Source organism: Theropithecus gelada, chromosome 10 (assembly GCF_003255815.1).
Source record: "Theropithecus gelada isolate Dixy chromosome 10, Tgel_1.0, whole genome shotgun sequence".
Taxonomy (NCBI): Eukaryota; Metazoa; Chordata; class Mammalia; order Primates; family Cercopithecidae; genus Theropithecus; species Theropithecus gelada.
The window spans coordinates 29,891,452-29,901,559 of record NC_037678.1 but is presented as its reverse complement, the minus strand read 5'-3'; the positions used below and the strand labels follow the sequence as shown (position 1 = coordinate 29,901,559).

Here is a 10,108-nt window from a genome sequence, read left to right as displayed (position 1 = left end):
CCCAGCGACTTCCTTAGGATTCGGCGCTCCCTGGGAGGCCCCCCACACGGGGTCGCCTCGCCCTGGCGGCTGCTCGCGCCTCCTGCTTCCTCTAGGCCACGGGGCTCCCCACCCGACCGTGACGCACGGCACCCCCGCCCCTTCTCTTCCCGCTGATCCAGTGTGCCGCGCTTTCTCCTCCTCTGGTCTCGCCGCCTCCTCTCCCCCTCGAATCCAGTCCTGGTTTCCCCGCCGCCAGCCTCCCTCCCTCTCGGCGGGACTAGCTCCCCGCCCCGCCCCGCCCCCGCCTCGCCCGCCGTCACCGCGGTCCGCTAGGCTCCCCGCCTGCCCCCGCTCCCGGCCGCCCGGCCCGGCTCGCCCAGTCCAGTGGCTCCAGTCCGGATCTCGCCGCCGCCCGGCCCAGGTGCGAGTCCCCGCTGCTGGGGAGGCGGCGGGCCCCGGCTCCCCTCGGCCGCCTCGGCCGCCTCGCCCGCCCGGGGTTGGCGGGGAGGGAACAGCTGGGCGGCCCCAGAGCCCCTCGGAGGACAATGCGCCCGGCGCTCGGCCACCCTCGCTCGGTCTCCTCCGCGTCCGGCTCCTTCCCGCCGCCCCCGGCCGCCGCCCGGCTGCAGCCCCTCTTCCTCCGCGGGGGCTCCTTCCGCGGCCGGAGAGGCTCGGGCGACAGCAGCACCAGCACCAGCACCAGCCGCGGGGGAGGCGGCGGCAGACGCGGCGGGGGCGGCGGCTCCCCGAGCAGCAGCACGGGCGCCGAGCGCGAGGACGACGACGAGAGCCTCAGCGTCAGCAAGCCGCTGGTGCCCAACGCCGCGCTCCTGGGGCCGCCGACTCAGGTGGGCGCCGCGGCCGGCCCAGCGCCCGCCGCCTTCTCCTCCTCAGCCGCCACCTCCTCCTCCACCTCCACGCCCACCTCCTCCTGCAGCATGACAGCCGCGGACTTCGGCGGGGGCGCCGCGGCCGGGGCCGTCGGGGGCCCCGGGAGCCGCTCGGCGGGGGGCGCGGGCGGCACCGGGACCGGCAGCGGCGCCTCCTGCTGCCCGTGTTGCTGCTGCTGCGGCTGCCCAGACCGCTCCGGCCGCAGGGGTAGGCGCCGCGGCTGCGCCCCCAGTCCCAGGTGCCGCTGGGGCTACCAGGCGCTGTCCGTGGTGCTGCTGCTGGCTCAGGGTGGCCTGCTGGATCTGTACCTCATCGCCGTCACCGACCTGTACTGGTGCTCCTGGATCGCCACTGACCTGGTGGTGGTGGTGGGCTGGGCCATCTTCTTCGCCAAGAACAGCCGGGGCCGTCGGGGCGGAGTGGCCAGCAGCGCGCACAACCACCACCTGCACCACCACCACGCCGCGCCGCCCCTGCACCTGCCCGCCCCCTCGGCTGCTACCGCTGGGGCCAAGGCGCGCGGAGCCCGCGGGGGCGCCGGCGGCGCAGGGGGCGGCCTGGGGGCGGCCGCGGCAGCGGGCGAGTTCGCCTTCGCCTACCTGGCCTGGCTTATCTACTCCATCGCCTTCACTCCCAAGGTGGTGCTGATCCTGGGCACGTCTATCCTAGACCTCATCGAGCTGCGCGCGCCCTTCGGCACCACGGGCTTCCGTCTCACCATGGCGCTGTCGGTGCCCCTGCTCTACAGCTTGGTGCGGGCCATCAGCGAGGCGGGCGCACCCCCGGGATCGGCAGGACCCCTGCTGCTGCAGCCCCAGCGGCACCGCGCGGCTGGATGCTTCCTGGGCACGTGTCTAGACCTGCTCGACAGCTTCACGCTGGTGGAGCTGATGCTGGAGGGCCGCGTGCCACTGCCCGCGCACCTGCGCTACCTGCTCATCGCCGTCTACTTCCTCACCCTCGCCTCGCCGGTGCTCTGGCTCTACGAGCTCAACGCCGCGGCCGCGGCGGCGGCGGCATCCTGGGGCCAGGCCTCCGGGCCCGGCAGCTGCAGCCGCCTTTTGCGCTTGCTGGGCGGCTGCCTGGTAGACGTGCCCTTGCTGGCGCTGCGCTGCCTCCTGGTGGTCAGCTACCAGCAGCCCCTCTCCATCTTCATGCTCAAGAACCTCTTCTTCCTCGGTTGCCGCGGCTTGGAAGCCCTGGAGGGCTGCTGGGACCGGGGCAGTCGGGCCTCCCCGAGTCGGGCCAGAGGGGGCTATGGTGCTCCGCCCTCCGCCCCTCCACCGCCTCCGCCACCACCTCAGGGAGGCTCCCAGCTGGGCCACTGCATCTCGGAGAACGAGGGGGGTGCCCATGGCTATGTCAACACCCTGGCTGTGGCCTCCCATAATTGAGGGTGAAGGGCATGGGTCCTTGGTTTTGGGTTGAGAGTCCCCAACCCCCTTGTCTTCTACCTTCTGTCGCCCAGATTTGATCAGGCTGTATTTGGAAGAGGTAACCCTTTTCAGGGCTAAGGGCCAGGGTGTCCTTCTGCACCCCTGGGGTGAGGACAGCTTGGAGGGAAACCAGCAGTTAATGGTGAGGGAGGTAGGTGCAGTTACTCTCTCCTCCTGTCCTACCCCAATCCTGACCTCCAAGGGGCTGGTACCTCTGCTTCTTGCTTTGCCCACCTCCACTCTAATTCCCATCCATTAGGAGGAGAGGGGTGCTGGGCCTTGGACCTTCTCCCTTGCTTAGAAGTGCCAGCCTCTTTTAGGCTGTGGTTAGTGGCCATTGTCACATGCCTTGAAATTGACCCAGAACCTACTTTTCCACTGATGTGTCTATTGGATTTCTTCCAGGTGATAGATACAAAGTGTATGTCTCTCTGTGTGTAGTGTTGTTTTCTTGTGTCCACCCTGTGGCCCTTTGCAACAGGTAGGAGATCTGGGGAGGCCCTGCCCCCTACACCATACTTACCACCACCCTCCTCTTTTCTGCCTGGATTTGTGACCATGAATTCCCAGGAAGAGCTGGGCCCCTGGGAGCTGCCCAGGTACTCCCCTTGAAGGGAGAAGCTCACCCAGGATCTTCCTCAATCCTGCTCCTCTCTTCTCAGCTCAGGGAGAGGGGGGGATCAATTCTCTAAGGACCAAACTGCACCCTTTCTTGGGTGAGCGAGCATTTCTACCTCCGTGCTTTCAACTTTTGTTGCATCATGCACCGATGCTGCTTGCAAAAAATGAAGACAAAATACTCAGAAGTTGCATTTGCCATGGCCACTGGCTCCAGCTGGGGTTCGGTGCCAGTGTTATTACAGGGTCTGCGGAGTATCAGCCATTGGCTTGGCCTCTGTCTGTTCCTCCCTCTGCACCTAGAACTCTTATCCTTCCTGTGGTTTGGTGCCAACTGGGTCGGATCTGGGCTTAGAGTAATAGCTTTGGTAGGGTTCCTGGATGGCTGTGAAGTTGGGCCTCTCATGGGCCCAAGGGAGTAGGAAGCCCCATTCCCCACCTGTCCTTCCTCTAGGAAGTGTAGATCAGAAAGTGAGATGGTGACCTCCCGCCTGTGGTCTGGTGAAGAGTCTCACTAGGGCCAAGGCAGGCTGCGGAACTTTTCCCTCTTAGAATTCCTCCCACTGAGGGTGATGACAAGAGACATCCGGGGACTGTGCACTTACAGTCTTGGTGTGGAATGTCACTGTTGCCATCTTTGAGGCAGGATAAGTATTTTTACATATTTTAAGGGTGCAGGAGGACAGCAGCTAACAAGGCCAGGAAATACTCACTTCCCTCCACCCTCAACAGGATGTGGTGGGGGTGAAACTTGAAGAATTTTTGTTTCCCCTTCTCCCTTCTTACGTTTGGGAAGTTTTATGTAGCGTAATAAACTCTAGACAAGTTACCAGAAGATGTGGATTCCAGTTCTGATTCTGTCACTCGTTGGCTTTGAGTGACATATCATTTTTATTTTCTGGGCCTGTTTTCTCACATTAAAAAAGTAGAAGTTAGATGAGTGATCTCTAAGGTTGAAGGTAATTTCAACTCTCACATTCTTTGAGTTTGTGGCTCTTGAAAGCCCTGGTCCTGATGCTCCCTGTAAAGGTGGCCAGGAGAGAAGCCAGCCAGGCTGCACCGGCAGAACATTCGCTGCTCTGCACTGGGTGTGTGAAGCCCCAGCAGAGAAGGCCAGAGGGAGGGCTTGGGCGCCTGGGCTGGCTGTGGGGCAGGGCCTGGCACAGCTGCAGAGTGCACAGGGAGGGCCGGAAGTGCCAAGTCACTAGCCGTTAACTCAGCACCCAGGCCAAGCCCCCGCCTCCTGCTGGAAGCCCCCTCTTCCAACTGCTCCGGGGCTTAAGGTAGAAGACACCCATGTAGACAGACGTAGGAGGGGCAGAAGGCTGGACCAGAGTTCTCTTGAGCCTCCTCGTGCTCTCAGAGCAGGGAACAGCGGGGGAAAATGTTTACACTCCACACACAATCTGTGCTTCCAGTCCCTCACCCTATGTGGCCCAATAGCTGGCTGAATTTCACACTTAATTGGTTTTTTTCTGCCTTCTTCCTCTGCTCCCACTGACTCCTCTCCTCTCCCTTTGATTGTACTCAAGGTTCTGGGGCCTAGGCCCTGGGTGGGTACCAACAGCTGCTCCCTGTTCCCATGTCCTCTCTCCAGCTTTGCTCTGTTTCTCTGCTACCTAATCTCAGTGACTGTGAAAGGACATTGTGTCTGAGCCATGGCCAGCTGCTGGCTGGCCCCCTGACTTGTCCCCTTTCTGTTGTTTGGATGGCCATCTCCTGCTGGGCCTCCCTGACTGTAAAATCTCTGTACTGTTAGGTTTTTGGTGGGAGGCTGTGATAAGTTCCAATGAGCTGCCACTTCCTTGGATATGTCAAGAGGCTGATGGCAACTGGGCCAATTCTGGCAGACACCAGGCCCCCAGCTCAGCCCCAGTCACCCTCTTCTCATACGTGGGTCAAGCACCGTGAGCTCAGAGGGTCAGTCCCTTCCTCTGCTGTTTTTCTTGAGTCCTTGCATTCACTTTCCCTGCCCCATTCACGATGACCCCTAAAGCTTCCTTTGCCTTGCTTTCTAGGGCATCCCTAGTGAAGGAGCAAACGTGAGATTTCCCCATGGGCCTGACAGCCAAGGCGGTGCACTGTCTTCCGAGGTCAATGCCAGCCCGTGCATAGTTCACAGAAAAGGATCCTGGGCTCAGAATTTCGAGAACCGCCTACCCCTAACATTTCAGCAAGTCAGGGCCTTCCTCTCTGTGAGTCCCCAGATCCTTACTTATTTTCAAAAGACTAGACCCTCTCTAAAGACTGTTCCATTTTAACACGCCCTGATTCTGCATCCGTGGGTTTTGTGAAAGAGAGCTAGCTGGCGGTTAGAGCCTGGAAGAAGGAGGGAAGTGGCACCTCACTAGCATTTATCACTTTTTTCCTTCTCTTTTTAAAAATAAAACCAGACTCTGTTCTGAAAATAAAAAACTTGAGGCTTGTGACAAGCTTCCTGTGTGGTTTGTTTCAAGATCTTTTCTGTCCTGGTTTCCTTACAAAATTCTTCAATGTCACTGTGACATTCGCCATTATTTTTTTTTTTTTTTTTTGAGACGGAGTCTCGCTCTGCCGCCCAGGCTGGAGTGCAGTGGCCAGATCTCGGCTCACTGCAAGCTCCGCCTCCCGGGTTTACGCCATTCTCCTGCCTCAGCCTCCCGAGTAGCTGGGACCACAGGCGCCCGCCACCTCGCCCGGCTAGTTTTTTGTATTTTTTAGTAGAGACGGGGTTTCACCGTGTTAGCCAGGATGGTCTCGATCTCCTGACCTCGTGATCCGCCCGTCTCGGCCTCCCAAAGTGCTGGGATTACAGGCTTGAGCCACCGCGCCCGGCCCATTCGCCATTATTTTATAGGTTTGTGTTCACATTAGGGGTACACCTTGGCCCTTTCCTTCTAGGCAGTTGGCATGTTTTTGAGGGAGGCAGTGAGGCTGTGGCCTGGAGCTGGTGAGTGTCTGACAGGCTTTGTTGGCACAGCCAGCTCGGCTCTAATGGACTCAGCCTGAGAGTGATTTTTTTCTCACTGCCCTGGGCGCTCTCGCACTTTTCTTTCTTTCCTTCCTTCCTTTTTCTTTTTGAGACAGGATCTCACTCTGTCACCAGGGCTGGAGTGCAGTGGCGCCATCGTAGTTCACTGCAGCCTCAAACTCTTGGGCTCAAACAATCCTCCTGCCTTAGCTCCCAAGTAGCTGGGACTACAGGGGTGAGCCACCACGCCCGGCTTCCTATTTCTTTTTTTTTTTTTTTTTTTTTTGAGATGGAGTCTCGCTCTGTCGCCCGGGCTGGAGTGCGGTGGCGCGATCTCGGTTCACTGCAAGCTCCGCCTCCCGGGTTCACACCATTCTCCTGCCTCAGACTCCCGAGTAGCTGGGACTACAGGCGCCCGCCACCTCGCCCGGCTAATTTTTTGCATTTTTAGTAGAGACGGGGTTTCACCGTGTTAGCCAGGATGGTCTCGATCTCCTGACCTCGTGATCCACCCGCCTCGGCCTCCCAAAGTGCTGGGATTACAGGCGTGAGCCACCGCGCCCGGCCCCGGCTTCCTATTTCTTTCTAAGAGTAGCTTTCCAAAGGGGGAACATCTTGAGAAACTAATTTTTAAATACTGTGCCCTCCTCTTATCACTCTTGCCCCAGCCAGAAGCACAAATTCTTATGTATGAATAAGAACAAAGCCACCGGTTTTTGTTTGGTTTTATTTTAACATGAAGGGTAGTATTAAGTCTAAGGAAGAACATTGGGTCTGCACCAAAATAAACACAGAGTGGTCTTCTTAGCACAGAGGCAGCCAGTATCACACGGCCCCTCTCTGTGTTGTGACCCTAGCTTGCTGCTTCTGGCTGTGCCAAAGGCTACACAGCGGTTTGACTCAGGAGAGCCCAAGAGGCAAGGTCTAAGAGTGGAAGCTCCTGGGAGCCTGGGCTCTCGCCTCTCGTTAGCTGTGGCTTTGGCCATCAACTGGAACTTCGTCATTATAAAACAGGAGCAAAAACAGGGCTGTGGTGAGAATTACATGAGGTGACACATGTGAAATGGTCCTTTCCCCTAAGACACGTATAATTGTAACAAGCAACAACATTTACATAGAAAATAATTACAGAGCAACATACGACCATGTCTTCATTTGTCCCTGGAGTGGATGCAAAATTAGGTGATTAATTTGACCAAGCATGTCATGAATGTTTAGAAATGTCTTCTAGGGAAGTAAGCTGGCGCTCACCGATTTTGGTTTGCCAGGCATATCAGAAGGCGCTTTGTGACAGGTGCGGTAGGGACGCGGAGTGATCTCTTCATGTGTAGGCCATGCCCAGCCCACACCTAGGCCTTGCCTGAGTCTGGCCATGCAGTTCTCGCCCTAAGGAAGAACAGGAAAATATAGCATGTGGTTGACTGTCAGGCCCTCTGCACATTAGCCCCTTCCCTCCTCACAGCCACCTTCAGGGCTGCCTTCTCTCCATTTTCCTGAGGTCCAAAAAGAGGAGGTAGCTGGCACAATGCCGCACCGCAGTCAGGAAGAAAAGCCAGTGTGCACCAAGACCCTTCTTCCTCCCCCATCTGCACTGCTCCATGCAACCTTTAGTGGTCGGCTGTTGCTTGGGTCCAACTTCCTTTCCATGAAAGCTCAGCCGTGCTAGCAAAAAAGCAGGGGCTGTCTTCATCTTCTGTGAGAATCCCCTGACACTGGTGAGCAGAGGCGGCCAGTGGGACACCCATGCAAGGAAGCAGGCAAATGTAGGGGCCAGCCAGCCACCCACCTGCGTCCCTCCTTCTACTCCCTCTCCTCCGGTCATTGTGTACCTTCTTCCTGTCTCATCAGAGAGGAAGGATCCAGTGAGCGAACTCATCGTACGGTCAATGACCTAAGGGGCTATTCCTCCCGGGAAGGACTCCAGGGAGAGGTGGGCTGGGCCAGGCTTCCTGGCACCCTTCAAACCACGAGACAGGAGACTGCACGTTCCTCTCACCACAGGGAAGACTGGCACCCGGATGACTGCTCGCCTTCATCCATCTAAATGGATAGGGTGAGAGTGTGGACCCAGTGCTAGGATCTGGGAGAGGCGATGGGGCATAGAGAGCCATGCAGAGGCGCAGGGCAAGATGGACCTGGATGCCACTGCAGAGTGAGGGGAGGCCCCGTGGACAAAGTGTCGGGTACAGAATTAACATTAACAGCTTGTGCCATGGGTTTAGGGGTAGTTGCTTTTCTTTATCTTCTGTAAAATATACCCATGGAATCCATATTGTTGCCATTTTTCCACAATGGACATGTTCACTCAGCCACATACCTCCCGAGCTCCTAAGAGATGCCAAGTATGGGAACACGTATTACTTTTATAATCTGAAAAGGCAAACACTGGAGGGAGAGAGCAATACCTAGTAGCAGGGAACGAGGCTTGGTGGTACCTCAGGGGGCACAAACTGCTCTGCCCCAGAAGCAGGCTGGTGCCACTCAGGGATACTGCAGGCCTCCCAGGACCCCATGAGGTGGGAACTCCTGCCCCACCCAGTTTACAGAGGAGCAAGCTACCTAGGGCGGATGAGCAGCTGGCCAGCCCCCAACCCTGCTGCCTCTTCTTTGGAAGGACCCTCTGTCCGACACACCTGACTTGTGGGATGCAGGCCTGGCTGCTGGAGAGCGGCCCTCCATCTCACTCTGCCCTCAGGTGCCCCGGGTCTCGCTGGAGTCCCAGCTGGCAGGGCGCTAAGGCAGAAGAGGGCCCTGCATACCCCTCGTTTATTTAGGAAGAGGAGCACCAAGCACAGAGCCCAAAGGCTATAGAGTTAAAACAGCCCACTGCATTGTAAGTACATCTTCTCTCTTATGCCCTATTTAATTTTCAAAGATAAACAGCAAAGGCCCGGCACGGTGGGCTCATGCCTATCATCCCAGCACTTTGGGAGGCCGAAGCGAGCAGATGGCTTGAGCCCAGGAGTTCGTGACCAGCCTGGACAACATGGTGAAACCCTGTTTCTACAAAAAATACACACATACACAAATTAGCCAGGCACAGTGGTGCGTGCTTGTAGTTCTAGCTACCAGGCAGGCTGAGGTGGAAGGATTGCTTGAGCCTGGGAGGTCGAGGCTGCAGTGAGCCATAATTGCACCACTGTAATACAGCCTGGTGACAGAGAGACCCCGACTTAAAAACTAACAAAAAACCAAAACACAACAAAAGCAAGAAAGAAGTATATCCGTCATACCCTTGCATTCAGAGATCGCAGCTCAAACTGCTGAATGGATGTTTCAGAGACTGAACACAACCCTTTCTAGACCCTAAACACCTTCAAGGACCTTCCTACGCAGAAAAGAGAAACTGGTTTTGAATCAATTATTCCTTTTTAAACAAACAAACAAACAAAAACTAGGATCAAGACAGTAGGCAGGAAGAAGTCATGAAACTTTCTGTGGGAGCTGGGAGCTTGCTTGGTGGCCTCATGCATAATTGGCCTGGACACAGGCATGGTTAGATGCTCTGCTGCTTCTCTCCCAGTCGGAACCAGCTTTGCACACTGTACTTAAGAGAGGAGCTGAAGAGGTGGGAGGGGCACAGCGTGGAGGGCATTTGTTCTTAGAGAGACATTTCTTGGTGAAACAGAATTTACTAGCCATGGTTCAGAATAATACAAAAATAAAGGTGTGGCTTTATTTATACACATTCTTGAAGCTCTTGGCATTCGGCTGAGAGCAGATACCATACTCAGAGTGATGGAATTAATAGCATTTAGGGTAAGCAAGGACCAGTGTGAGACTAGGCCCAGGAAACGGGGAGGGAATGTAAAGGAGAAACAGGGAATGACATTAAAGAAGAAATAGACGCCCTGGAGAATTTATGACTCCTTTCTATATGTCATGTCCAGAAGAGGCAAGTCTACAGAGATCAAAGTAGCCTAGGGATGCGGAGGCTGGGGTGGTGACTAAGGGGGCTGGATTTCTTTTGGGGGTAATAAACTCTAAGATTGATTGTGCTGATGGCTGCTGAACTGGGACTATATTAAACAGTATCAAATTGTGCGGGGTCAATTGTGGATTGTATGGTAAGTGGACTGTATTCCAATAAAGCTATTAGGAGAACAAAGGCAGCTGCCCTGGAGATAGTGGGCAACGTCCATCGGGACATTTACTGGCATGAGCTCAAAGGCCAGAAGAGCTAGAGTTCAAGGCTCGTGAGGAATGGGAGCAGATGGGAACATGTGCTCTA

General features: G+C 56.4%; 1 protein-coding gene across 2 annotated transcripts; it reads left to right on the top strand.

Annotated features, from left to right (window-relative positions):
- Positions 1-293: 293 nt before the first annotated feature.
- On the top strand, positions 294-5,354 carry TMEM121B (transmembrane protein 121B). 2 transcript variants are annotated; one of them, XM_025399784.1, is made up of 2 exons: positions 294-403; positions 1,512-5,354. In XM_025399784.1, the coding sequence occupies exon 2, from the start codon at positions 1,593-1,595 to the stop codon at positions 2,265-2,267; it is 675 nt and encodes a 224-aa protein (XP_025255569.1). In that variant the 5' UTR covers positions 294-403; positions 1,512-1,592; the 3' UTR covers positions 2,268-5,354. The 2 variants fall into 2 exon arrangements, with proteins under 2 accessions (XP_025255569.1, XP_025255568.1); XM_025399783.1 differs by having other exon boundaries at positions 340-5,354.
- The last annotated feature ends 4,754 nt before the right edge of the window (positions 5,355-10,108 follow it).

Excerpts from the sequence above, each read along its gene's own strand:
- TMEM121B (XM_025399783.1), top strand. The coding sequence starts at position 528 with ATGCGCCCGGCGCTCGGCCACCCTCGCTCGGTCTCCTCCGCGTCCGGC.